The 27,624-nt window shown below is 52.9% G+C and overlaps 8 protein-coding genes across 8 annotated transcripts; 4 read left to right on the plus strand and 4 right to left on the minus strand.

Moving 5' to 3' along the window:
• Positions 1-339: 339 nt before the first annotated feature.
• On the plus strand, positions 340-2,621 carry BO80DRAFT_456205 (kinetochore-associated Ndc80 complex subunit NDC80; the record flags this gene model as incomplete). The annotated part of the gene is made up of 2 exons (XM_025722155.1): positions 340-384; positions 444-2,621. 2 exons carry the CDS (start codon positions 340-342, stop codon positions 2,619-2,621), a joined length of 2,223 nt encoding a protein of 740 aa, XP_025574117.1.
• A 537-nt stretch (positions 2,622-3,158) lies between these two features.
• On the plus strand, positions 3,159-4,714 carry BO80DRAFT_456206 (kinase-like protein; the record flags this gene model as incomplete). Its single annotated transcript, XM_025722156.1, has 6 exons — positions 3,159-3,200; positions 3,369-3,490; positions 3,537-3,807; positions 3,926-4,249; positions 4,306-4,477; positions 4,527-4,714. 6 exons carry the CDS (start codon positions 3,159-3,161, stop codon positions 4,712-4,714), a joined length of 1,119 nt encoding a protein of 372 aa, XP_025574118.1.
• A 674-nt stretch (positions 4,715-5,388) lies between these two features.
• Positions 5,389-8,761, plus strand: BO80DRAFT_426167 (uncharacterized protein). The gene has a single exon (XM_025719692.1). The coding sequence runs from the start codon at positions 5,784-5,786 to the stop codon at positions 8,670-8,672; it is 2,889 nt and encodes a 962-aa protein (XP_025574119.1). The 5' UTR covers positions 5,389-5,783; the 3' UTR covers positions 8,673-8,761.
• A 531-nt stretch (positions 8,762-9,292) lies between these two features.
• BO80DRAFT_435775 (C6 transcription factor) lies at positions 9,293-12,135 on the minus strand (the record flags this gene model as incomplete). Its single annotated transcript, XM_025720923.1, has 4 exons — positions 9,293-10,721; positions 10,778-11,481; positions 11,551-11,662; positions 11,729-12,135. The coding sequence occupies 4 exons, from the start codon at positions 12,133-12,135 to the stop codon at positions 9,293-9,295; spliced, it is 2,652 nt and encodes an 883-aa protein (XP_025574120.1).
• Positions 12,136-13,672: 1,537 nt separating this feature from the next.
• Positions 13,673-15,589, minus strand: BO80DRAFT_115793 (uncharacterized protein). Its single transcript, XM_025713447.1, has 2 exons — positions 14,984-15,589; positions 13,673-14,913 (listed from the first exon to the last, which is right to left on the minus strand). Exons 1-2 carry the CDS (start codon positions 15,421-15,423, stop codon positions 13,782-13,784), a joined length of 1,572 nt encoding a protein of 523 aa, XP_025574121.1. The 5' UTR covers positions 15,424-15,589; the 3' UTR covers positions 13,673-13,781.
• A 3,980-nt stretch (positions 15,590-19,569) lies between these two features.
• On the minus strand, positions 19,570-20,995 carry BO80DRAFT_384467 (class I SAM-dependent methyltransferase). The gene is made up of 2 exons (XM_025716953.1): positions 20,726-20,995; positions 19,570-20,602 (listed from the first exon to the last, which is right to left on the minus strand). Exons 1-2 carry the CDS (start codon positions 20,830-20,832, stop codon positions 19,693-19,695), a joined length of 1,017 nt encoding a protein of 338 aa, XP_025574122.1. The 5' UTR covers positions 20,833-20,995; the 3' UTR covers positions 19,570-19,692.
• Positions 20,996-21,112: 117 nt separating this feature from the next.
• Positions 21,113-22,729, plus strand: BO80DRAFT_494510 (NAD(P)/FAD-dependent oxidoreductase). Its single transcript, XM_025723881.1, has 3 exons — positions 21,113-21,207; positions 21,272-22,238; positions 22,315-22,729. Exons 1-3 carry the CDS (start codon positions 21,159-21,161, stop codon positions 22,604-22,606), a joined length of 1,308 nt encoding a protein of 435 aa, XP_025574123.1. The 5' UTR covers positions 21,113-21,158; the 3' UTR covers positions 22,607-22,729.
• Positions 22,730-23,383: 654 nt separating this feature from the next.
• On the minus strand, positions 23,384-23,983 carry BO80DRAFT_426173 (TBP family protein). Its single transcript, XM_025719693.1, has 2 exons — positions 23,567-23,983; positions 23,384-23,506 (listed from the first exon to the last, which is right to left on the minus strand). The coding sequence occupies exons 1-2, from the start codon at positions 23,961-23,963 to the stop codon at positions 23,490-23,492; spliced, it is 414 nt and encodes a 137-aa protein (XP_025574124.1). The 5' UTR covers positions 23,964-23,983; the 3' UTR covers positions 23,384-23,489.
• Positions 23,984-27,624: the final 3,641 nt, after the last annotated feature.

The raw sequence follows: 27,624 nt of genomic DNA on the forward strand, positions 1-27,624 counted from the left end.
ACATGGTTTCGTACCGCGGCGGAGGCTTCCCCAGAGTCTCGTGATTCCGAGTGCCCGATCCGGCAAGTGATCCCCTCGGCCCATCTGTTGTTCCCGGTATCCCACCGCCTGCTGTTCTGAGCCGAAAGTGGCATGTCTTGTTTACATGATTATTATGATGGCCCGCTCGGTTGCTACTGCCTCCAAACTCTCCCGTCTCCTATTGCGACCCGATCTTCAGCTTTGCGCTGCATCGCGTATCTTCGGTTTTGGGTACAAGGCGCACTTACGCTGCCATCCTGCCATTTTTTGAGAGTTTGCGCTTGAGTTTGGCAGCCGCAGTCGCGGCTCTCCGTCATCATGTCGCAGGATACAGGATTGTTCAGTATCAGGCGACCCCGGGAGGCATGTACCTTCTTTTTTCAGACCAGCCCCTCTACAATCATCCTAACCTAGCGGTACAGTCCATGGCAATGGGTAGCCAGAATTACTCTGCTCTTCCGCAGCCCTCCTCCGCCCTGAAGCGCACCAGTTCAATCGGATACCAAAACCCTCCTTTCTCTTCACAGCACCGCATGTCGCTTCTCAACTCGGCCAGTCGCCCTCAACAGCCGAACTTCCAGCGGTCTTCTTCCGGTGGGGGATTGGGTGCCGATGCCGGCCTCTCGTCGGTCAGGCGCTCCGTGTCTAGTAACATCTTCCATGGGCCCAGCGTCGGGCGCCAAAGCATTGCTCCAGGGTCCATGTCGTCGTCAAATGCAGCATCGCAGGGACTGCAGCGAAGGAGTAGCGTCTTCTCAAGGCCCTCTATGGGCGGTGCCATGGGTCATCAATCTTTCTTCACCCAGGTCCCTACAGTGGCTGGTGTACCGAGGGATCCGCGACCACTCAGGGATCGGTCTTTTCAAGCCCGCATCGGACAAGAGCTCTTGGAATACTTGACGCACAACAACTTTGAGCTCGAGATGAAGCACTCCCTGGGGCAGAATACTTTGAGGTCCCCAACTCAGAAGGACTTCAACTTCATCTTCCAGTGGCTCTACCATCGCATTGATCCCGGGTACCGGTTCCTGAAGGCCATGGATGCGGAAGTTCCCCCGATCCTCAAGCAACTACGCTATCCCTATGAAAAGGGCATTACCAAATCACAGATCGCGGCCGTTGGTGGTCAAAATTGGCCAACATTCCTCGGTATGCTGCATTGGTTGATGCAACTGGCGCAGATGATGGATAGATACGTGCTTGGAGAGTATGACGAGGCTTGCGCAGAGATGGGGGTAGATGTGTCAGGTGACCGTATTATCTACCGTTTTCTCACAAGTGCCTACCATGACTGGCTACAAGGCGGGGAGGATGAAGACGACGAAACCGCCGAGAGGAGGCTAGTCCCCCACGTCGAGATGATGGCTCAGGAATTTGAAAAGGGTAATGAGAAATATGTGCGTGAGATGGAGTCTCTTGAAGCAGAGAACCGAGCACTACGCGACCAGATCGAAGAGATGGAGAAAAATGCCCCGGACATGGCCAAGCTCGACAAGCATTTCAGGATTTTGGAAGACGACAAAAGAAAGTTTGAAGACTATAACCAGAATGTTCAGGGCAAGATCGAGAAATACGATAATCGTATCAAATTCTTGGATGACGAGCTCAAGAAGACCGAGGCAGACTTGCTAGCCGCCGAAGAGGAGCGGTCTGGACTTCAGGCCAGCGTGGATCAACAAGGTCTAACTATCCAGGATATCGATCGTATGAATACGGAACGTGAACGCCTGCAGAGGAGTCTTGACGATACTGTTAATCGGCTGGAAGAAACGCACGCGCGAGTCATGGCGAAAGAAGCCGAAGCCAGTAAGAAGCTGGAGGATTTGGAAGAGATTGTCAAAGCCTACAACACCCTCGGATACCAGAACAGCCTGATTCCTTCGTCGGCGGTCAATGCCAAGGGCGAGGAGTTCGAGCTTAGTCTGAACGTCAATGAAAGCAATTTCTCCTCCTCGCAGATCGGCGGCATGCCAAACCGGATCTCTCCAGAGGGAGACCGACTGTTAGCAGAACCATTCACTGGTTATCATCCAGCCCACTTGCTGAACCTAGATCTCCGTGGCATCGTGCGCAGCAATCTTCAGTCTCTCAGAAAGGAGATCAACGAACGCCGGAAACGCGCCATTGATGACGACTTGGAACGACGCAATCTTCTGGACAATATCAAAGAAGCAATGGACGAGAAGCGAAGCGAGGTTGAGGCTCTGGAGCATAAGCGACGTGCCGCTGAAGAGGAATTCGAACGGCTCAAGGAGATTACCACGACACAAAAGCTTGCTTCCGATGCACAGATTGAGAAGATGGAGAAGGAGCTGGCTAAGATGCGAGCCACATTGAGCGAAAGCGTTCAGTTGATGGAGCAGCGTGAGATGAATACGAATATTGAGTACGAACAACTGACGCTCCGCGCCAATGCGTTGCGGGAAGAGCTGCACACGAATGTGGAAAGCATGCTGAACGACGTGATCCGCTTCAAGGTTCATGTCCAGAAAGGCCTTGAAGACTACGAGAGCTTTGTTGTCGATGAAGTCGAGCAGGAACTAGGAGGTGACATGCAGTTTGCCGATGAGGACGTTGAAATGGAAGTCGAGGAGCTTTGAAGTCAACGGGAGCACGGCAGGCCTGTTGGACGTGTCATGACACCACATGTTCTTCGCTACGCGACGACGATGGTCCGAGTATGATAATTGATGATTGCGGCAAGGAGTTTGGTGCGATATATCTGGCGGGCAGTCCTCCTTTCTGGCCGAACGCAACGGCTAGTGGAGGGATGCATATGTTCAGGCTCTCGAGAGGCAAATACTTAAGGCTTTGGTTCATTCTACTGGTGTCAGTTGTCTATCACTGGGGCGCTATTTGGAGCTAGCTGCTTGGACATTCTTGTTATGGTTACCTTTGGTTGTTGGGTTGTGGCTTTTACCTTGCTGATGATACCTTTGTCGTTGAAATGCACCATTAGTGTTGATATTGCTACTAGACGTGGGAGTGTACATAAACTGCCTTTCACCAACATGTTCCATATATCCAAACCCTATCGTGCTGGATTTTTTATCCCCGTCTCTCCCACAAGTGGAATGTACTGCAGTATTGCGCACTCCACCTTGGGGGCTGGGGTGGCCTTCTGCGCACGGAAAATCATGGTCCCCCTCCGATCCCCGGTCTCAGGGCGGCCTGATAGAGTAATTGTATAGTGACCCAGGTTTCCATCCCAATCTTCCTCCGTCTAAATGTTTTATTACCGTCGAGTTCCTGTTAAATTTGCACGAGTCTTCTCGTCAAATCACAAGGCATCGGCTCCACGATCCATGCCCTCCCCCTTCATCCGAGAGGAGGATCAAAGTCCGTAGTATGATCCCAAGACATACTATCCTGCTCGTATCGGAGAGACCATATGCAACCGATACCGCATCATCTCAAAGCTTTGCTGGGGTACCAACTCTACCGCTTGGTTGGCTAAAGACGTGACTCGGTTAGTTTGAACATCTCTCGGATACATCTCTATTAACTTCATGAAGCTGGATGTGGCAGTCGAATCGATATGTGACCTTGAAAATCACCAATCGTGGCAAAGAAGAACAGAAATCTGCGCATGAAGAAGTAGAGATGTCGCAACAAATATCTCGTCTGCGATCTAGCCACGAGGGTAGAAGATATGTCCGGCTAGTAAAGGAGTCCTTTGAGATCCAAGGCCGGCTAGGAAATCATCTATGCCTGGTGTTTGAACCATTAAGGGAACCACTCTGGCTTTTGGGAAAGCACCTTGGGAGCAACGGTGTACCTTCGGCTGTTTTGAAGCCCTTTTAAAAATCATTGCTTCTAGGCCTTGAATTCCTCCATTCGGAGTGCAACATCATACACACAGGTAGACTTCGAACTTGTTCGTATCTAGCATTTTCTTTGCTAGCTCAGTCAAGATCTCAAGTCAGACAACTTTCTTCTGGGATTTGAAGACTCTACCGTCCTTGAGACTTATGTCCGTCAGCAGGAAAGTGATCCTGCTCCATTCAAGGATGGCGGTGGCCGCCCTGTATTTCAGTTTCGCCCTGACTTTGGATACCTGAGAAAAGGGGTAGGTCTGGTTCATATTAGTGACTTCAGCTCTGCTGTTTCTGGTAGAGTTTCAGTACCTCACAATCATGATATTCAGCCTCAACCCTTTTGCGCACCAGAGGTACTTTTGAAAGCGACATGGACATACAGCGCGGATATATGGAACTTGGGCACCATGGTAAATGCCTCGAGAAAGACGTATACACATGACACTGATATTCGTTTTCTGGGAAGCTATGGGAGCTCCTTGCGGATGAAGTTCTGTTCAATGGGCTAGACCCAACAGGCAACACCTATTCCCGGGCAGCTCACATAGCTCAAATGATTCGTCTGCTGGGTCCGCCTTCCAAACAACTACTGGCCAGGGCTGATGAGGGCGTTTGTTCCCGATATTTCTCCAGCCAAGGTATTATATTCTGTAGCTCTTACATGCCAGGTACTAAGTCTTACGTTAGGGGATTTCAAGTTCCCGAGTCTCATCCCACCAGAGGAATTCAATCTTTCAAACGCCACGCCGTTTCTCCATGGGGAGGACAAAAAACTCTTCCTAGACTTTGTGAGGAGAATGTTTCGCTGGGAACCAGAAGAGCGTCCAACAGCCAAGGAGCTCTACGATGATTCATGGCTGGATTTTCGACCTTGACCATAACAGGCACCATTCCACTTACACATTCATGGGTAGATAACGCCTGTCTTGCTCGAAGCCACTTCGTTACATCTAATCAGGGTGGATCCTAATCATCTTCTAGTTATTTTCTAGAGCCTTCATTGAATGCCACTGTTACTTGGAACCTTTGCAGCGCATGGGACTGATTCTCGTAGCGAGCCAACTACAACAAGTTCATCATTGTTCTTGGAGAAAATAGGTACGCGATATACTAGGTGAACAATCAGGGTAGACGCAGAGGCAGAACAATACAAGGTAACTCAGTGACAATCATGCCTTATGTCACCCTGGCTCGCCAGCCAAGCCTAATCTACCAACCAATGGCCAGGCTCTTTCTACTCGGGTACATCTATGAGAAGCAGTAGTTTGTGGCTTGAGTGAGTCAATTGTTTCCTTACTGTTATCCTGAGGATCGCGCGAATACTCTACCCTGAGCTGCCTTGAATCTCGCGCTATTATCTGCCATACTGGATATACCGGCAGCGATTAGGATACTCCGTAGTGTAGTTAGTACGGAGAAGGCTAGTCAAGCCCGGTCATCCGTGAACTAAATATCGAGGCAATGATTGGCTGGATGGTAAGCGCTGACTCAGCAGGATCATTTTCTCCGCGAAGCTTTTCGACAGCCAGAATCCAGAGCTTCCTTCCAACAGCCCCCAGTCACTGGTTTTCGCCAGGTTGCGCCTTGTCTGCCCAGATCGAGATATGCGGAATTACCTCAACTATTAGACATGCGCCACAGAACGTCCGTCCGACGGTCACATCGAGATTTGGAATTCCTCCGCCCGCAGGTCTCCGCCAGGTCCTCCGTCGTGTCATGAAAAGGTGCCTGTGTCCAGCCCGTCTGCCGTGCCTGGACCGCCGGTCTTCCTTGATCCGCCCTCCCCCTTCGATTCTTCGTCGCCTGTCGTTTCGTGCCCCCCTTCGCACCGGGTTCTCGAGCCGGGGACCGTTCCCCGAAAGGCGACAATGGAGTCGCCAGTTCTCCGTCGGGGCTGGTCCCCCGATCAATCGACAGTTGCTACAAAGCTATGTTAGGATGGAAATGAAAAGATGTCCTGTCTCTGGACCCGAACAGGGCAATTCAGAGGCCTGGGTCGCGCTATTGGAACAGTACCTGCCGCCATCGTTGCGGAGATGCGCTGACGACGACGTTTCGGACTCGCAGTCTCACGCTACGGAACGGACCGACGCTGCATATTTTGCGCAGACCATCGAATTGTCCAACTTGCTACTGCATGCGCGGGACGCGGGTAAACTCGACCTTCTTACCTATGTCGGATTTCGGTTGAATAATTGGTCTGCTGTACAATTCTTGATCAACCGACTCCTTGATGCCGCAGACTCTCTCAAGGAGGTTTCTCTTCCCCTTCAGCCTTTGTCCAACTATGACTGGGGACTGGACTCTGGGCTCTCGCTTGACGAGCTCACTAGTAGGACTGTGGAACCGGCCCTGAAACTCCCGCAAGTTCCCAATCGGCCACAATCATCGGACCTGACGAGTCTCGATGCCTTCACCGAGCGGCCATTCGCAGACGATCATTCGAGACGTTTCATGGCCGAGGTCTGGCAGGGCTTGGGCTCCATCGTGCTTGATGCTGCCGATGCGTCTCCCAACGAATCGAAGTTGGCTATGTCTCATGTGTTTCAGATCCTTGCCCGTTTGCATCATTCGGGGGCCATCTCAGATAGGGTATATCAATATGTCCCTCCGGATAGTTACCAAGCTTCGTTTAGACCTCCCGGGATACATTTACTTTCCAGTCATATCATGAGTGTCTTATCGGATGCCGCGTGGTTGGTGCACGAAGCAGAGGTTGCTGCTCAAGCAGCTGCAGCAGGGGAGGATTCGCCATATCTTCCCTTCAAGATGGGCGTTCGTGAGCTTGGGCCCGAGATCTGGCTTGAGTTCATACTGTGGTGCTGCGTGGAACATGGCCATATTGAAGAGGGGGTCTGGATAATCGACAGGCTGGTGGCGAAGACGGGAGACCAGGCCTGGAAATTCCAGAGCTGGAAGCCGATACTGGATGAGTCTGGGTCGGTATGGCAAACCAAGATCGACCAGGAGGAAACTTGGCGACAGCCTGGCCACCACGAGCGCCCTATGATGCTGCGAAAACGCCACAACCCTACGCCCTTCCATGGCTTGGGGAAGCGAACCATGAGCGCCGAAGTAGCCTCGGCACTGTTGGATAACCTTCCCAATCAAGTATATCAAGGGCTAGGCTTTCGGGGTATGTCACCAAGCGCACTTTTGCGCTATGTCTCCCGTCTCAAGTTCGCCATTGCTCCATCAACAGCCGATAAACAATTACTACCCACAAGCAGAGCGTCGAATTGGTTCGTTGTACGAGTTATGGAATCAGGCGGCCTAAAACCGGACGCTGATCCCCGGGCTTTCGAAGACTTCCTTAGAATAACTCCATGCGTGGTTCCACCTTGGGATGCAGACCTTCACCACGTCGATAAGGACGACTTGGCACGGCTGAGCTTGTCGCAGCTGTACGACGAGACGTCTGCGCTGGCCGGCCTGATCGAGTACAACATCAGGTTCTACTCAAAGAAGCGGCTCTGCGGTGACGCATTGAACGCATTTGCCTGGCTGCAAGCCATTGTTGATACCAGCAAGATACAACGCATCGACGACTTTTTCTCATCTCGCGTAGATCAACCTGGTCTCGCCTTCCCTACCTTGAATGCCGATGAACTGGACTCCGCGAAATCGCTCGAATCATCCATGCCGCAGCTGTCGAGCATCACACTGGCCGATTTGATCGACCTGGTTACCGTGTCGCGAGCGTTCACATTTGGCGACTGGCTCTTCTTCTCCAACGACGCCGATGGTCCTCCGGTCCCACCGAGCTCATACGGCAACCAAGCCCTAGCTCCGTCTATCCTCCGTTATGCTACTGCGACTAAGAACTCGGCACTCTGCGACGCGGTCATCCAGTCCCTCAAGCAGCCTCTCTCATCAAACACCATACGTGCACTGCTAAATTTCCGCATCTCCATGCACCAGTGGGACTCGGTGATCATGCTGCTCGAGTTCATCCGGGACCACCGCACTAAATCCTGGGGCCACAGCAACGCCACCGCCCTAGCAGGTGAAATCATCCGTCTAGAGGAGAGAACCAAACAACAATCCGACTCAGCAGCGCCAGTGGAACAAATTGAATCCCTCACCCGCGCGACAGACATCCTTCTCCGTCTCCTTCAGGGAGAGTTCAATGAACCTACTCAGTTCGCGCAGACCCATTTCCAGGAACGCGCTCTCTTCGGCCTGCACCGCGTCTTTCTATCCGTCCCCGGCGCCCTTCACGACGTCGCCACCGCTGCCACTAATACCCTCCCCTATAAAGCCTCCCCACGAACCGCCGTCCCCTACATCCCAGCCACCGCCTTTCACTCCCTCCTCTCCGCCATCGTCGACACCAAGGGCAGCGCAGCCGGTCAACGCTTCTGGAAAGAATGGTGTCTAGACAGCAAATCCCCGACCTTCCGTCGTCTCCAAGAAGGCGGCATCGTGCGCATGTACCTGAACAAAGAGCGCAACCGCTCCAAAGGCGATCCCCACTTTGACGCCAAATACTTCAAGCAGCTCCAAAAGAAAGCTACTATCCCCAACCCCAACACCGTCCGCATTATCGCCCAGGCCGCTTTGCAGGAATACAACGAGCACGAAGCCCAATCACAACCCGACCCTGACTCCCCAACCCAACCACCGCCATCATCCCCTAACCCAGCCGAAGACGTCCTCAACTTCTGCATCGAGCGCTTCGAGTCCTTCGGCGTCCGTCGTCGGGAAATCAACCGTGAAGTCGGGGGTCTCTTGTACCGCCGACGTCGAGAGCTCAGCAAGATGAAACGAGAGCGCACGAAGATGGAGACTGCCGCTGCTGCTGATACTGCTACTGCTACTGCGGCATCATAGCGTGGCCGATCACTCACTCCACCTATCCCTCCATCCTCTCTTCCCCGGGATGATATGTATAATATAGAAAGATAGAAAACGGCCTGTTCATATAAGGAATATTGTATTATATGTAATATGTATAAGTGATCATTTATCAGCCATCATGCGTAATCTACACACGAGATACCTAGTTTAGTAAAAGATTACTAAACGGAGCCTTGACTTGGTTTAATCATGCACGTGACCCTTCATGGGATGACCTTGGATTACCCATGCAGGTACGGTCATAAGAAAACAATATCAAAAACGAATGTAAGATAAGCAAGGTACTTGTAATTTTCAAATATCCTACAGAGCAAAAAAAAACAAGCAAAACCCCCGAGCTCCATCCATCTATCCCATCTCATTATTGAGGCACCAGTGCCAGCCTGTATCGTCCCATTTCACCAAATCCCCGTAGAACTCCAGCCGCAGCGTTACATCGTTGATGAAGATAGGTATACAGAATTGAGAGAAGCGAAGAATGTAAAAGTCAAGTCAAGAAGCAGAGGTATAGGTCATATCGCTCGCATAGAAGGAGAAAGAGCATGGGGAGGGACTAATTACATGAAATGGGGAGGGAGCGGGAAGGTGGACGCTCATACTCCATCCCATTGTTCCTCGTCGGTGGAAGAGGGGAAGAAGGAGCGGATGAATTCGCCGCTGATCGGGTCGTAGGGGAAATAGGAGTCACCTCCGGGGTTCAAATCCGAATTCGTGGGTAAGGAGTTGGAGGATGGGATTGACATGCCCAGGAATGGTTGGTCATCCTGAGTGAGGGGCATAACGGTATTTTGAGTAACCTGGGAGGAGGATACTGGCACGGTGTGGTTGAAACCAGCAGATGCGGGGTCGTAAAATGTTGGCCCCGTGTGTACAGTCTCTCCAGGCTGAGTCGAGGAAACACGTTGGGTAGGGTTGAATGCTGGGGTCTGGGCCTGGGCCTCAAAGCCGATTGCGGGCAAATCACTAATGTCGTAGTTCATACCGGTAGCGATCTGTCGGAGGCTGCCGTAACACAACTCCCATGCGCGTCGGGAGGCAAGGCTATTCTCAGCCATGGCGAAGAGCCAGCGAATAGCCTTTTTCGCTGAAGCCAGGAAGTTCGCCTCTTCATCTGGCATGTGAATACTGCCAAATGATAATTCAAGAAGCAGCACGGTTGTTGTCTGCATGAGGTAGTGCAGAATGCACCACCAGGGGCAGATATCATAGAGACGGACAGCGTCAGGCACATCGGGAATCAAGTCGAGCATCTGTTGCGCGGATTCCAGCGTGATCACCGCCATCTCGTGGCTAAATGTTTCTTTCTTGTTGGACGCGGTCTGTCGTGCGTCGCGACGACACAAGCAGGGGCGTCCTAGGGTAATTCGTGCACTGTAATAGTGAAAGGCGAGGAAGAGCTTGCTACGGACCATAATCGTGGGCTGATCATCGGTCCGAGTAAAGTCAAATGACTCATGAAGATTGGCGTACCACACGTCGATTCGGGCTCGCAGTTCACCAATGCGGTTCTCAATATGACTCCAAGGAATGGATACGCAATCCAGCGAGTAAACACGGTTGACGATCTCCTGTGAGATCACAGCGAGATCGACGTAATAAAGGAAGCCGAGGGCGCTGCTGGCAGGAAGGCTTCTAAGCCACGTCACGTCACGAGGCTTATCTGTCAACTGTGCATTTCGGCCCCCTTTAGGGTTAGATGGCATTAGTCGTACAGAGATACAGGCGAGTGCCGTCTCTATGTATTCCTGGCGCAATTCGGGCTCGTCCAGCAGCTTGGATGCCGCGGGCTCCAGAAGCTGATCCTCCTCGAAAGGAAGGGGAAACGGAGTGGTGCAGATGCCGTCGCTGATGCACGAGGCACGTCCCGTCATGATTCCAAGCATATGCTCAAACGTGTAGAGACACCACCAGACCCTGTAGCGGGCCTCCTTGGAGATGTTGGCCGTTCCCTCGCTGGAATTCTTCATGTTAAGTCCGAGAGTGACTGCGGAACGAATCGCCAAAGAAGCAATTCGCCAAGCCCTATTGAGTCTGGTCAGAGCAAGCGCCGTGGCGAGGCCGTCATCATCAAGCCTTACCTGTTAATCTGATCCGAGGCAAGTAGATAGTAGGCAATCAGGCCTTCGACCTGCACCTGTTGCAGATCAGGGTGGCTGAACAGCACATCGCCGTTCATACTCAATATCCGAGCTCGCGTCAGATACACCAGGTGATCATTTTCATCGCCACGCCACGGGGCCCGAGTGAGGTGGGCGTGCTTGGCGGAGATAGCAAAAATCATGTTCAGTATAGCCAGCCACTTGTCCCCTGGACGGGCGGCACTCTCGACGAATGTCCTATATTGTGCACTAAAGAGAGTACGGCTGATGATAGGGTAGAATGGGTGCACTGATTCCAAGTAATCTTCGAAAAGTTTGTCTGCCACCTTTCGTGGTGGCATCCAGTACACGTGCACAGGGCCAGGTACGGAAATGTCCATATCATCAAGGTGGTAATTAACGGAGTGGATGGCAAACTCGCCTTCTTGGTCTGCCTCGAAGGGGCCAGGTAGTTTGTGAGAACGTTGTTCGGCCTCCATGCGCACGCGCTGCATCCAAGTGACTTCGGAATTCTTTCCCATATAACCCGTCGCTCTGGAGCTCGGGGTGCGGTTTACATCCTCTTCGACCCGGTCGATTGCATCCAAGGATCCGATGGATGAAGGGGAGGTCACCTCATCATCATTGCCGTCGTCCTGGGGGGTTGCCGAGCTGGATTGGGTGTATTCTCCATTACTATGATGCTGAGCAGTGTTAGTGATCCAAGCTAGCCATAACGATATCAAAGGAGAGCCAGGAGGGGCAAGTCAAACCTTGTCCAGCACCGCCTTGATCCGCTCCGCAGCCCGGCCATCAACAAAGGTACCCAGATCTCGCAGTATATTCTCGTAGTCGGTGACCTTGACAGCAAGTTTATCTAGTTCCCTGCAAACCCAAAGTCAACCATCTATGAGGAGCCCATCGCGGCAAAACTATCGAAGGCCAACATACCCTTTAGTCTTCTCCCGCCATGAAACCGGATAATGGCAGGATATTCTCAGCTCCTTGCACTGTCGGCACACGGGCGTATCGCCACTGCATTTAGTTTTCCGCTGCCTACACGACTCGCATGCCAAGGGGACCCGTCGACTGTAACGTGGGGCGGCGGCGGCTCGCTGCCTAGGAATAGCCACTTTCCTGCCAGGCGCGGCGGTGGAGGAGACCTGTTGCTTCTTCTCGGCGTTCACAGTTCGGGTGGCCAGGTTGGGTTTCTGCGGCGTATGCGACGAAGTGCCTGGAAGAGCCGGGGGATGCGCCATCGGAAGGACTACGGCCGGTTCCTCGGTGTGCGGGCGAAGAGGAATGTCACCCTGCGACAGGCCTTGCGCCGGCTGGGGGATGCCAGATGGCGTCTCCATCCTCTTATCAACGGACAGGTGGTTCCTGAGGGGCAACGCCACCACGATCGAGTCGAATCGCAATCCCAATCCAGGCCCGGTCACGTGTGTTCAGGGACTGTCAATAGGCTTTCGAGACAGATCGGGGGGGAGGGCCGAAATCCTTTTGCAAGGCGAAGGATGGTTCAGGCTTGCTAATACTTCGGCCGGCTGTACGGGAAGGATACCAGGGAGGAATGAAGCATAATGTCAAGGACTAGCTGCGAGCCGAGCTCGGGGACCCGAGATCAAGGGGGCGAAGGCAAGGCGCAAAGCAAGAACGAGCTACACGAGAAGCAAAAAAGGAATGGCGAGAGTGATCCGTTGGCCCAAGCCGATCAATGGCGGCTTGAGACGACAGGAAGAAGAAGAGCAGGAGGGGCGCGGCGGGATAAGGAAGAAAGAAACATGGCACGGGATGGGCAGAATCATGCCGGCGACGAGTGAAGGCCTTCGTATAGAGCCGGCCAACCAACCAGAACCTTCCAGGGCGAGCGACCGCCCGGGGTTAGGTCAGCATGACTTGATGCCGTCATTTCCCGGCTGCCCGTCCCTGAGGCAGCCTGAGGAATCCATCCAGGCAGTCCACTCCTGTGGACTGCCTGACAGCTAGACAGCCGGACAGCTGACCGGCTGCAGCCTTTAATAGTTACTAGTAGGGGCCAGTGGCTCACGGACAAGGCATTGGCCAACGCCAACGGCCGATGCCGATAGCCCCAATCCTCCGGCGCGTTCTAGCCCATCCCAGCTGCTCGGGCTGATCTCATAGCCAGGTCCTCCTGGATTCGCACAACGTTCCAGGTGCCCAGCAGGTTCTTTGTAATAGACAGTTAGTCAGGGGCAACCGGAGTCATCCCCTCGCTCTCCACAATGCTGCGAGGCACATTCCACGGGATGCGGGAGGCCGTGCGTCCGTCCAGCAGAGCAGACGTCATTTCTCTATCAGGGCCGGGCTGGGACGCCGAGAACCCATCGTCCCAGTCCAACTTACGCCGCAGATCCAGCAGTCTTCCAGGCACAACAGTTCTCTTCAGATCTAACCCTTGCGGGGATTTTTGAAATTCAAAGGCCACAGGCGCTAAGCATACATAGTCAGACATCAAACATAACCCGATTTTCTTTCGCCCGTTTTCCCTTTTCAATTTTTCCCTTCGGCCGTTCTCATCGTCAACTGCTTCGGTCTCCGTCACTCCATGCCATTCATCGAGAAGCATTTGCAAACCAACCCCCCAAGGAAACATTCAATCAGATCCATCACAGCCAGTCAGGGGATATTAGAAATCAAGAGAGTCGGAGACAGGTGGAAGGTAAAGTATATATGTACAGGCGCGGCACGCGCAGGGACCGCGCCCGGGAGGGCGGGGTCCAATATGGCAGAAGGTGTAGCAGGGGGTTGCGAAACAGGCATTAAACGGATTAAACTGTACAAGATTAGGTCAATCGGAGTGTCGAGGTGGAGGTGGACGGCCAGTTCAGCAAACCAGCCAGAGCGGGAGTGGAGATGGAAGGAGTTTCGGGGTGGGAGACATCCCGAAATAAAGAGTGAAGAAGCCTCGCGAGAAGCAACGCACGGCCCAAACGCCTCTAGTCTATCGCTGGGTGGAATAGGAAGACGGTGACTAGCATGCTCAGATCTCCCCGAACATCTCATCGAGCTCATCCACTTCCACGGTCTCGGGACTCTGTAGCTCTCGCCAAGAATCAAAGACCATCTCGACATCCGGGTGGGAGAAGGCACTGGCGCCCAACGACAGTTTATCCTCCTGGTCGTTGAAGTCGGACATTTTCATGTCCAGATCGGGAAGCCCACTGTTCAGCATGTCGATTGAACGCTTGAGGGCAGACACAGGCACGACGGTCGGGTCCTCCGGGAGGCTAATCTGCGGAGTGCATCCGACGGTGTCGGATTGAGTGTCAACGTCCAGCCCGTCATCCGAGGCCACGCTCGTGCCAGACGAGAAGGATGAGGCCACAGACGTGAGGGACGGAGAAGGAGATGTGCCGAAGAGAGTAGCCACGGCAGCTTCATCAAGATCCTGCTGCTGGAAATGGTCCTGCAGAGGGGACTGCTCCTGGTAGCGGCTGTGGGAGAAGTAGTCGTCATCCTGGTCATCCGACATCCGATCACCACTAATAGAGGAAAGAGGGCTATCCTCCACAACGGAACCGGAGATGCTCATAGTACCATCATGCAACTCGCTCAGACCTTCCGAGAGGGCAGAGAAGCCACCTCCGGATGTCGGGGGCTGGCTGACTTTTTGCTCCGAGGCCCGCTCGCGAACAGCGCTGGCAGTTTGCGTGAACTCCTTCTCGTCGCCTTCCAATGGCGGGGAAGCAGCACGAGTAGAGTGCATCAACCGTGCGTGGTGATGGTCGGCGAAGTCGGTGCCGGATCTGGATGCACCGCCGGGACCAGTGCGACCGTCCAAGTCAATGGTCTCTTCCTCGAAATCAGGCGAAGACAAGTCCACTTCTGGACTAGGACTCAGGCGCGACCGCTCCCGTGCCAGGGCGTCCTCTTCATCCAAATCGGCGCTGGAGACGCTAGGAGTGATGTCCTTTCCTTCCACACCTGGGATGATGACATCGTCCGAGTTCTCGGGAAGAGGCTGACGGGGTAATGTTGTCAGGTAGTAGTACACTTTGCGTGGGTGAATGGGGACCAGCTCCTTTGCCAGGGGACACGGCGCCAGAGCGGTCCATGGGCGCTTCATGTAGGCACTTAACCGGGAAGACAGAAGAGCCGCAGGGTTCGCAGAGCTATAGACGAACAGATGTTAGCATGGCCAGCGATATAGGGATGAGGGGGAGGGGATAGATGGCGACGTACTTGGCGACATTCTCGTTCAAAGCGATGAGAACGGCGGCCAGCTCCTTGACCAAGTGAGGACGATTCCCCGTCTTTTCCAACTGCTCGATCACACCAACCACGATGTCGTCGTTGATCCCTTCGGTGTCAATCTTGGGCGCGACAGTGCCGTCAGTGGGGGATGGCGGTGGCGTTTGTTCCAGAGGGCCGCGCCGCCCGCTCTGACGTAGAGGGGCGGCGTGTTCCTTGCCATCGGAGGTGCGCGCAGTGGAAGACGAGGAAGGTTCCGGCGATAGGGAATGCCCCGAGTCGTGCGACCGCTTTACTTTCTTTGAAGGAGGTAGCTGGTCGTCGGTCGCGTGAGGCGTTTTTGTGGCGGAAGGAGAGCGGCGGGATGTGTTAGGGAGGTGAATTCCCAGAGAGGGGAGCGACAGCGACTTGCGACGTGTATTATAAGGCATGACTGGTGAGGCGGAAAGAAGGGACGGTGGAGTGTAGAGTGTAGTGTAAATGTAGGGTACAGAGGAATAGGAGAACGATAGGCGATAATGGAAGTAGTAGTAGTATACCGATAAACCACACAAAAACACGAGGGAGGAACAATACAGTATAGAACAGAAGTAAAGTAGAACTAATGAATAACACGAAATAAAGGTCTAATAACACAGATACAGACAAGACACGACAGACCAACAGACCGACACTGAGACAATGATGACAAGATGGAAAGAAGATGGGGGGGAAGATGTGGATGAATGGAGGGAGAGGGGAAGGGAAAGGGACGAGGGAAGTGTTACAGGACAGGAAGTATGAACAGGGCAGGGGGTGAATGGGGATGGGGATGGGAGAGTTGAGTTAGGGAGGGATGGGCGGCGGCGATGATGATGAGATGCCGACCGGCTGCACGGAACAAGAGGAAGAGGGAAGGGAAAGATGGAATGGATGGAATAATCACCGGAACGGTCGTTGGCCAGTGAGGAACCACCCCGATCACTGACCGTCGGAACTGGAAGCAACAGCGATGGTCCTTTTTCTTGCCCTTTGCTAATTGCCAGGGCTCAAGCGTAATGGTAATAGTAATGGAAATAATAATAACTCCTCTCTGAAGCCTGAGGAATCCGTCCGTGGTGTGGATGGGTTTCCACCGCGATTTTTCCTGCTGGCTCGCGCCCGGCTGAAAATTAAAATGGGCAAAACGGGTGGATGTTTTACGGTGGCGATTATTGGTCCGACTCACGATGGGGTGTTTTATTGGGGTTTCCAGGAATGCCGGGAAGGGAACTTTACTACCATCCATCCGTGTTCCCCCCTTCCTAAAAAAAAAAAAAAAAGGGAAAAAGGACAAAAAAGAATAAGAGATTCCGTTGTTTGTGTTATTCCATTCTAGGGATTCTGGTCGTCGCTCTCTTGGATCTATCTATTTTCCCCCCACATTGGAATACAATACTAAGAAGCGACTAAACAGATACATCTACACCGCTTTCTCCTCCTCCTGAATGAAAAAGGACGTCCGTGTGTCGCAACAAAGCAGTGGTCAAGAGCAGAGGGCAAGAATCAACTGGACACCGGCCGGCGCAGCAGCCGGGAAGATGGGCGAGAAGCGACACTAACAGGCCGACGGACTGAAGGGGCAAAAAGTACGGTGGAGCCAACCATGTGTCTATGACGACCAGAATGGATGGCTGACGCTGTGATTGGCGGGGGAGACCGTGATCAACTGAGGTTCTGCATGGACTCCATGATGGAGTATGCTCCGTGGAGTCAATCCAGGAGAGCGAATCGGGTAGCTACTGCTACTGCAGCTTAGAGCCCTTGGCCCTGGTTGCTGCGCAGAAATTTTCTGATAGATAGAGAAACAAACAAGCCGGCCAGGCGCATCCCTCCCGCGATCAAGGCTACCTACAGCCCAGCCCTGACCTTCCAGGCTAATCCGCTGCCGCTTTCTCACCGACAGACCGTCCATATCGGACCATTTTTGGGACCGGCGATGTTTCTCTCTAGTTTCGAACGAGTCTTGTTGCCCGCGTTTTGGCTAGATAACTATATCCCACCATGACGGCAAAACGGCGGCAACCTCCACGGGTAAGTGCATCATAGCTCTGGAGGTTCCCATGGTACGACGCAGCTTAGTTCAAAGACACGGGTTTGGTCCATGACAAGTGGGTGTGCTGGTGTGTTGGCCTGCTGGCCGGCTGGCCATGGGCGCCTGGGACTCGAAAACTCAAGACCAGAAAAGGGCCAGCAAAAGAAAAGCTCGAGAAAGGAAGGAAAACCACCAAGAGCCTTACACTAGCGCATAGCGCTGCTGCAGGCGCTAGCCCTTCCAAGTTACTGACTTATGCACTAGCCCACAGGAGAAATGGAGGCAGGCAAAACCTCGGGCGAATCAACGCACCTGACCGGCCCCACCCACTGGAGCGGTCCCAAGGAAAATCGTTCCTAGCGTCGCCGTTTAGGACCTATAGCGAATCAGATCGGCGACAGTGGAGTAGATGCCGGTCGTCTAGAAGATTGGAAGAGGGCCCAATCGGATGGATTCGAGGCGGCGCTAAGGCCCGAGCTGGACAAAGGGCACCGCGCCTCTGCATGGAACAGGCTCGCCACTCGATGCCGCGGCGAGGCTGTCGCCAGCATGGGTACAGCCATCTATACAATTAATAGTCTAGACAGTGTGCAGTGTACACTGTACAGTATACAGTGTAGCTTTCAGCTCTGCTGCAGGACATGAACACAGCTCCTGGCAGATTCGACACAGGATGCTCTAGATCGGGAGGGAGTGATGTATCATATCTCAGCAAGGGATCAACCTTATGCAACATATGATGGACCCCCGTCGATATCATTCCGGATAATTCCATACCTGTCTTGTTGCCTCTTACGGAGTACATGTGTAAGTATTTACATCTCGTTGCCTAGGAACGACACGATCGGAGTCTTTTTCCAGGCATGTTCTAGTGCAACAAACACATACTGTGTACACAGTACTCCATACAATAAGATAGAAACAAAACAATGGCCCCGCCTCAGCCACCCGACACTATGCACGTACATACATAGTATGTAATTATCATAGTTCCTGCAGTCCAGCATGCCAGTAAACAGGCTACCTATCTACAAAGTACCAGGTATAACAACAACTCACATGCTTTGAATACTTACTACGGAGTACGGAGTAGATATGTACATATGCATCAGCCATGCATCATCTCCACTCTCCGTGGCGTGCATCTGCAGCTGGAAGTACTACATAGTGGGTGTGTATCGTCATCATCCCACCTCTTCAGCTCTACCTGCACGCACATGCGCATAGATATGATGTGTCTGGTTTACTTGCTCGTATTCTCAAACAATCTACCTACCTGCCTACCTACTTACCTATCTATTGCATGTATCTACTATCTATCTATCATCTGGGTTATGGATATTAATGCGAATTGCATACGGTGTACGGATACTAGTCAATAGAATGAATCAGTCTCCGACCCCGGTGCTCCGTCCTCCGAACTGGGCTAATCGTAGATGGATACAAGAAGTTAATAATAGATCGTAGGACGGTAGCTACGTCAGTTGTACCTACCTGTGTTCATCATGTACCTATACATAATACCTCCCTACACAGTACTTGCACTGCAATAGAGGGAAGATAAAGGGAGGGAAAAAAACTTCAATATATTCAATATCTGCACATAAACCCCCTCCCCTCTCCCACGTAAGTCGACCCCTAAAGGATTAAATTCTCCGATTCAACGGTAATACTTACATCAGACTACCTAACTACGTACTCCTACTTACCCGAATCTACCCACCCATCTACGTAGATACATAGTGCATACTCTAGCATAAAATATACACTACATAATGCACCTGTACCCTGTGAGGGACCCAGGTACATATACATGTACCTACCTACATCCATACATAAGCACAGCCAAGCAACCAACTAATTAACCCCACGGACCAACAACTTACACAACACAGTACATTCTACCCCGCATATGAAATCTGCATAACGCCATATTGACTTCATCCGATCAGATCACCTCCTCGGATGGGACCGATCCATGGTTAGATGGGGTTTTTTTGTTGCCCTAGTGATTGGGGTGTGACGATGGTGGTGCTGGTGATCGGCTTGTTTGCCTTGTTTTTGGTGTCGCGTGACATGATATTTTGTTATAGATGGTGGTTGGGTGGGATGGATGGATGGATGATGGATGGATGGATATTGGTGTGATGGATGATGGTTGGTTGTGTAGGCAGATTACGCTGGGATGTTGTTTATCTGGTGGATGGTATAGGTGGGATGTTTGCTGGAGCCTAACTTGTTCATTGGGGATAAGGGATAAGGATATCTCGGGTCGGCGTTGACCATACGAAGTATGGAGGCGTCAACTGTCATGTTGATTATGCTTTAAAATTTGCTTTTGGGGGGCTGTTCTTTGTCTTCGTGTTTGTTGTGAATATACGAATGATGTATGAAGCCTAGTGATACATATTAGACTGGATTTCACATATATTCATCGTTCATGTGGTTAGGGTGCACAGTTTGCTAGCATGGAAGACAGTATAGGTCAGCATAACTGGAGCCGTGGAAGTGTAGCGGAATGCAGCTTAAAACGATCTATAGATCGCTTCCCATCCAATGCTATTTGGCAACTATCTAAACACCCGCTATGCAATATATATAGTACATCCAGTCATCCAATCTGTCAAAATAATATACAACATCTTCCTCACTTCCCACCCTCAGTTTTCGGCCGGAGAACGTACTTCCAGGTTGTCCCGAAATGCCACCGTTTCTCCTCGACCACCTCCAGCCCGCTATCGCGCACAATCTGCCCAATATCCCGATTCCACCAACAGCCATGTCTGTCCGCATGCGCCGGGGCCAAATTATCCAACACGCGATTCAGCCAATCATAATGCGACCGGCCATGTTCCAGCAACAAGATCTCTCCCCGACGCGGCTCCACGATCGTTCCCAGATGGCGCAACGTACCGGCCGGATCCGGCATCGAGCACAACCCCATCGTCTGCACAACCGTATCATAGTATCCCTCATCATCCTTCCGTAAAGGATCAATAGTACGCCTGGGGACATCCCCCGCGTTTTGCACCCGAAAATCCACCGGCACCTTGTGCTCCGGAAACAGCTTCGCAAACTTCGCCTTTGTAATCTCCACCATCTCCGGACTCAAATCCACAAACGTCACTGACCGACACCCTCGGATGTCCGCGCGCCCCTGGCGGTCCTGTCCCCGTCGCTGTCCCAGCTCATAGTACTCGAGATTGCGCCCGGTGCCGCAGCTGACTTCTAGAACGTCGCCGCGCGCGTGATTGATCAGCTCGGCGCGCTTCGAGCCCATGCGCATGAGCTTCTCGGACATTTCGACGTCGGCGTCGAAGGTGCGCGCGGTGTGGTTATAGCGGTCGGAGACATCGTGAGGCACGGAGAGGGTTTGGGATTGGGTGACTTCGCGGCGGTAGGAGGCGTAGAGGTAGCCGATGTAAGTACTTAGGGTGAGGGCACTGACGCCCAAAATGGTCATAACTTTGGGGGACATGGGAGGGGTGTTGGATGTCGAAGAGGCGGAGGGGAGGTTTGTGAGGTGGGGGTTGGCGCGCTTGGGGAGGGTTTTGGGCCTATGTATATCAGTGTGTCAGTCGGTGTTGAAGTTGATACTGATGGAGAGGACAGTGATGACGCGGAGTTGAGGCGGCATTGCGATGTGGCATGATGCTGGGAGACATGGCTGTGTTACTGACCCTGTGCCATCTGCGGTCGGGAATCTGGGCGCCTGCTTGGAAGCCGGGCCCTGAGCAGGCATCCTGGCCGTTTTCAGCGCGGCTCGTCCAACTCGAGGTGCGCTCATGGTTGCAGCTGATGTCGGAGTGATGTGTGATGCAGCGGGATCCTTGTAAATGAAGAACGTGACGCAGATCGCGCCGAGGAAAAGAATAGAATACAGGACAACGCAGTCAAGCCATTGGGCGGCGGGGATTCGAATTGCAGGCGGCGATGGCAGAAAAGAAGCGGATGAAGCCGATGCGGAGGAAGATCGGAGTTGGAGCGCCAAGCGTGGAAAAGCGCGCTTGTCATTTCCTTTGCCAACCGCCTTTATCGGCCCATCCCATCTATATATATAATATCTTCGCTTCCACAACTTCCCATTTCCCCACCTCTCTCAGCACTAACATCATGTCTCTTCCCCCCAACATCCTGATTGTCGGAGGAGGGGTCTTCGGCCGTAAGTCACACCGCATCCACACTTCCCCGGATTTCCCCACGAGCTCAATCGCTCATTAATCCAGTATCTACGGCCCTGGCCCTCTCGCACCGTCATCCCAACTCCCAAATTACCCTCCTGGAAGCCTCCCCCACAATTCCCAACCCCCACGGATCCTCCGTCGACACCTCCCGTATCATCCGCGCCGACTACTCCCAACCTCACTACGCTCAACTCGCCGCTGATGCCCTCGAACTCTGGCGCAACACCGACTGGGGCAAAGAAGGCCGATACACCCAGAACGGTCTCCTCCTCGTCTATCCTCCCGGTAGCACCAACGCCCGCGACTACGCAACTAAGAGCTATCACAACGTCAAGCAAATTCCCGGCCAAGATGTCGAGCTTCTCCCCACCAAATCCGACGTCACGCGGGTTGCCCCAGCCTACGGAGTCGATCTCAAAGTCGCAGGCGGCTACGTAAATTGGGGCTCAGGCTGGGCCGACGCCGAGGCCGGCGTCCGATACGCCAAGCAGCGTCTCGACCAGGAAGGCAAAGTCATCTTCAAGACCGGCGAGGTCAGCAGTCTCCAGTACAGCAACGACCGAGTCACAGGCGTAAACCTCGCCAATGGATCCTCCCTCACAGCCGACCTGGTCATCCTCGCAACAGGAGCCTGGACCGCAAAGCTTGTCGATCTGCGAGGTCGCACGGTCCAAACGGGCCAGGCATTAGCGTACATGCGCATCTCAGACGAGGAACAGAAGCAACTAGAACATATGCCGACGATTCTCAACTTCGCAACAGGGATGTTCATCATCCCGCCGCGCAACAACCTGCTGAAGGTTGCGCGACACGCCTACGGCTACGTCAACCCAGTCCAGGTTGCCGTGCCCGGCACCAAGGACGAGAAGATGGAAATCAGTCTGCCCGAGAACGGGGTGCCCATTCCCGCGGAAGGCGAGCTAGCGTTCCGGGATGCATTGAAGGAGTTGATCCCCAGCTTTGCGGACAGACCATTCGTCCAGACTCGAGTCTGCTGGTATACCGATACGTGAGTCCTCCAGTCCCGCTTTCCCCTCTCCGTCCCCTATCCCATCCTCACAATCACTAACAACCGATCCCTCCAGCCCCAAGGGCGACTTCATCATAACCTACCACCCCAACCACCCCGGCCTCTTCCTCGCCACGGGCGGCAGCGGCCACGGCTACAAATTCCTCCCCGTCCTCGGCGAAAAGATCGTAGACGCCCTAGAACGCAAACTCGACCCCGAATTACAGAACCTATGGGCCTGGCCTGCGGCCGTTCCGGAGAGTGAGTTTGACGGAACCGAAGATGGAAGTCGCTCGGGCCCGAAGGGCCTGCGGTTGCTGGACGAGTTGGCGAAGACGAAGAAGGCTCAGCGGAGGAGTGCTCTGTGATTGGGTTGGCTGGCTGGCTGGCTGGCCGGATGTAATCATACTATATATATATTATAGTAGTACGTAGATTGCTACCAGTACCCATAACGGAAACTACCAGATGTAATATCACTATTCTAGTATACGAACCCTACCATAAAAGTTCCTAATCAATCCTAAGAGAAAAGCTGGAACCCCAAAGACACCCTACAACCATCAATAGTAACCCTAACAAGACCCAAAGGTCTGGTATGGGGAAACTGGTGCATGAAGTATCTACGAACCTCCGCGTATAAAACTAAGGATTAATCGATGCAAATGACTGACGGATGCATTTCATTACCATTTCTACCCACAATTAGGGAATTCATGATTATGCCACCTGCGAACGAGGGCAGACCCCACCCCTTCATTCTCCCGGTGTATTCATCCACTTCCGTAGCAAAGCGTAGCGATCTAGAAACAAGAACAGAAATTTTTTTGAGCAGGGTTCCATCTGACTCGACAAGCAAATCATCCGAGCAGCCGAGTATCAGGGTCCAGAGCGTAATTAGAAAGGAAGGAGGCAACCATTCGACCAGCGCACAGTACCGCCCCCTTTGAATCTGCGGTGTGCAACTATCTAAGATGGTGAGACACTTTGGTGATGTTTGTTGAAACAGAATATGGGGAAGGAAAGCCAAATCGCTAGAACGCCGTACAAATGCTAGCATGAAAATCGTGATGTGCAGGTGTAGAAGAGGAAAAAGGACCAGAAAAAGCATCAGCCGTGCTGGGTTGAAGCGTGTTGTCCGTTCATAGTACAACCTCGCGGGCCAGTGCAAGGGAAAAAAAAGCCGTGTTAATACAAGTTGTTGAAGGTGGAGACATGAAGTCGAGATCCTCCTGTCGAGCGTGATGCTCTCTAGACTTTACGGAAATCTTTTACAACTGGTCAGCAAGACGTCACCTCATGGAGGAAGTGCAGAGAGCAATGCATACCCGAAAGCACAGGATAGATCAGTTCGAACGCCTGGTAGATTTCCTCACGGACCTTGGCACCGGTGAGGACAATCTTGCCACTGACGAAGATGAGAAGCACGATCTTCGGCTTCATCATACGGTAGATAAGACCGGGGAACAACTCAGGCTCGTAGGAGCTGAAGTTGTGATGGCGGCTGGCCAGACCCTCCAGACGTATGGGGAACTTAATGTCACAGGAGCCCACGATGTTCTGGATCTTGAAATCCGTGAACTTGGCATTGAAGCCAAGCTTCTGGATAATACGCGCGTATTTCCGGGATGCCAGCTTGGAGTCATCCTCCGACTTGGCACCAGTCACCACCATCTTGCCTGAAGCGAAGATCAAAGCGGTCGTCTTGGGCTCTCGGATACGCATGATCACGGCCGCGAAACGCTATTGGAAGAGAGAACAGTTCAGCCACACTGCGCCCTGACATAGCAAGCTCAGGGAGGTGTGGAATATAATACCTTTGGGTTGTACTCCGCATTTCTCGCATGGAGCGCGATCGTCTTCAAGTCCAAACGGCAGTCCAGATTGACCGTCGCGACGATGTTTCTTCAAAGATAGATCCATTGTTCAGTGATCTGGTGTACCAGAATATATAAACAGCCAGAGTATACTCACTGCAACGTAGGCACAATGCCACTTCCCGGCGTGTTGGCACCAGGGGTCGCAGCTGGAGTCGCGGGCGCCACCCCGTTGCCATTAGCGGCATTTGCTCCCTGCTGCTGACCGTTCATCATCCCGTTCGCCCCCTGAGCCATGGCCAAGTTTCCGTCTTTATCGGAAGGCGGGGTCAGATCACCAGCACCACCGGGGAAGGACAGAGAGGCGGGGGACGTGAAAGCCCGGGCCTGTTGCGCAGTAGACGGATGCGTGGTAAGAGAATCCATCGCGGCGGGAGTGGTATGATACTCGGGCCGTAGACCAGCCAACGCTGAGATAGAAAAGCTTTTGAGATAGCAGTCTGTACCCGCGCCACTCGAGGTCAGTCAAAGTAGACAGACGATGAGAGATGAATGGATAGTGTGGTTTCCCCGAGCACCGATCGCAATAAGCGAAAGGTTTCACGGGTGATGTCTTTCCGAGAATAGAAGAAAGAGACGTGAGGTCGGAACCAGGTAGAATATATTATAACGTACCGATTGGTGGTAGGAGATGGACAAGTAAATGTCTCCCCTACAGCAACACTGCCCTGGGTGGTATCCAGCGAAGCACCGTTCAGGATCTTAACGGAATGGGATCAGAGACGGGTGCAGCTGAGGTCTTGGGGGAAGTCGGTGGCAGAAGGAAGAGGAAGGGAAGGACGGGAGGGAGGAGAGGGGAGAGTAGAGGGCAGCAACAAGGGACTAGAAAAGCACAGTGAAGTGTTTTCTAAGAGATTAACTCCAGAAGCCGACTTTCACAACTATGGGGGAAGCAGTGAACAGGTGCGGGATGATAGATGTAGGGAATGTGAACAGTGAAAAAAGCACGCTGAATTTTTTGGGAAAGGTGGATTGATGGGATGGGTTGGTCTGCTTTTTTTTTGTTTGGATTGGAGATGTCTATCTGCGTTTGGAGAGAGTGTGTTGAAAGATGCGCGCCTGAGGCTGCAAGCTTCCTGTTTCAGGAACTGAATCTGAAACTGCGGAGTAAGAAGAGTATATCAGAGGAAAAATAAAATTTCCCCTTTAGGTTCTTTCTTAGCTTCCTTGATTATCACTTCACGAGGTCACGAGATTCTCTTCTCAGACTGGCAGGCGGTAGCAGGAAAAAAAAGCTGAGATCAGCAGAATTCCTGTGCTCGACCTGGTGGCAGTGAAGAGACGGGAGAGGAAGGAAGGATGGCGGGCGGGAAGAGAGGTGTATGGCTTTCCGGGCGGTGCCAAGACCAGAATCAAAAATTCCAACATCGACGGGAAAGTGGGAGGTTGGGCCTTTATATAGGCTGACTCACAGCGCCCGGGGCTGCTGGCGTCAGGGGGGCTGGGCCTGGCGGCGGCGGCAAAAGCAGCGACGGGAGGTCGCTCCCACCCATGGATTTGGCTGCTCTGGCACTGCTCGTTGCATGTTAGCGCTTCACTAGCGGCTCTTGGGTGGCCAACCCCCCCAGCAAGCGCCATTCCGTCATCTCTGGTTTGTTGATCGGCGGGTCCACTCAGCACACATTGTCTGAGAGCCCCACCGCCGTGTGCCCGCTCTCGTTGGCTGTCGCCCCCTTACTCTTTTTTCCCGGCCAGCGCCATGGTTGCAGGCACTTGCAGCCACTCATTTCAATCCAGTCCGCGTCGCTCCTGCAACTGATAGACCGACCCACCCTCAAGCCCATCCATTCTTCTGCCTTCCAATCATGCCGCGTTACTGCTCTCGGCGTCCCCTTCAACAACGCGCCTTCCGTCCTCTCGGCCTTGCCGCTTTAGCGGTCGCCAACTGAACAAAAATTTCATCGATCCTTTCACTCCCTTCCATTTTATTTTTTTTATTTATTTATTTAATTTTTTGATGCCCTGTCTTCCTTCCGGGGGTGTGTGCCTGGGGAACTTTTTTTTTTGTTGACCCCATTCATCGACGATCAACAACGATTCCAAAATATTCTATGCACTAGATAGAACAACGACACGAATTTTTCTTTCACTAACGCCATGGAGGAATAATCCCATCTTTGAGTCCGAGGCCTTCTGGGGCCCCTAAATCTCAGAGATGATGAGTCGCCGGGGCAAACCCGCGTACCTGTCAGGGATGATAGGTTTCATCCCGGTCGCGCCGGTCGCGTCGGTCGCGTCATGGGGTTGCTCTTGGGGGGTTCCCGCCTCTCATTTGGCGTTGCTTGCCGCCTAGCCATACCCCAGATCTCAGGCCAGTTGCTATCCACCAATGTCCGATCGTAGCTTTGCGCTGTCGGTGTTCTTTGAACATAAATAGATGCAAACCTGGGTCCGTGAAATCTCAAGTATAACATGGATGTATCCATTTTCCAACAAGCTCAGCCCAACTCCCGCGTTGCGCATGCAACATGGGGTCCGGGCAGCGGCTACATCCGTGCCCGTACGTAATTTGGCCAGCTGTCCTCTATTCCAACACTCATTTTCAGTCTTTTCAGTTTCACATACCATGGTAGTATGTCAAATGTTAAATGCCAGACGGAGGACATCATGACTAGATAACTCCTCCGGATACCTCCGAAGGCATGTCATGCTGGTGGATGCTGATTCTTGGTTGAATCCAACTATCAGGCTGTGCAAGATCCGGAATCTGTACATGCAGCACATGGAGGACACAGTAGTACATCCTGGCACCTGAAAAAATCGGTGGCATCACATGGCTGTCAGCGTCGTAGAGGGCCGACCAGTGCATCCACAGCCTTGGTCTGGTGTCGTCATCCGATTGCTGGCGCCCCGTTTGCCTTCATGTGATCATCGGTCACGTTGCCCCTTGTGCTGCATACGATGTAGAGATGCAGCATCCGTAGGCCCCCATGTTATACTGTGTATCTGCGTCGTACTTTGTCTTATCTCACTTATGATATGTTATTATGATGATGATAATTGTTCCACTTCGGTATCATCGATAAGGTGCGACCCGTGTCTCAGCCTTAAAGAACTTTAGTGATACTCCTAGATCAAGAGGAGTAAATTCCGAGGGGACTTCTCTGCGGTCCGTTCGCTCGAAGAGAGGATCCCACCCCCCCAAACCTGCCTGTAGGAGCATCAACATATAGCCGCCGAGGGATGGGGAATAGGCTGCTCCGTACTGTCGCTGTTCCGACGGGAAGGCACGGGGTCCAACGGGCGGAACAGCGAGAAGAGGATGATTCCCATCGCCAGGCTTCCTATTGGCCGACGTAGCCTCGGGTACTGCCAGATGCCCCAGGCCGACCGCCAATTTTTCTCCCACGGCCATTAGTCACTCCTCATTTCTCGCCAGCTCCGAGGGCCGGTGACGGAGACGAGACCGACACGCCTTCTTAAAACTGGTTCCCACTTCCTTCCTCCGGACTTTGATCCGCTGGCTTTCATCCTTCTTCGCTGTCCTTGCGCGCTGTCCTCCACCGCCG

The sequence above is a fragment of the Aspergillus ibericus genome (genome assembly GCF_003184845.1).
Source record: "Aspergillus ibericus CBS 121593 unplaced genomic scaffold BO80scaffold_26, whole genome shotgun sequence".
Lineage (NCBI taxonomy): Eukaryota > Fungi > Ascomycota > Eurotiomycetes > Eurotiales > Aspergillaceae > Aspergillus > Aspergillus ibericus.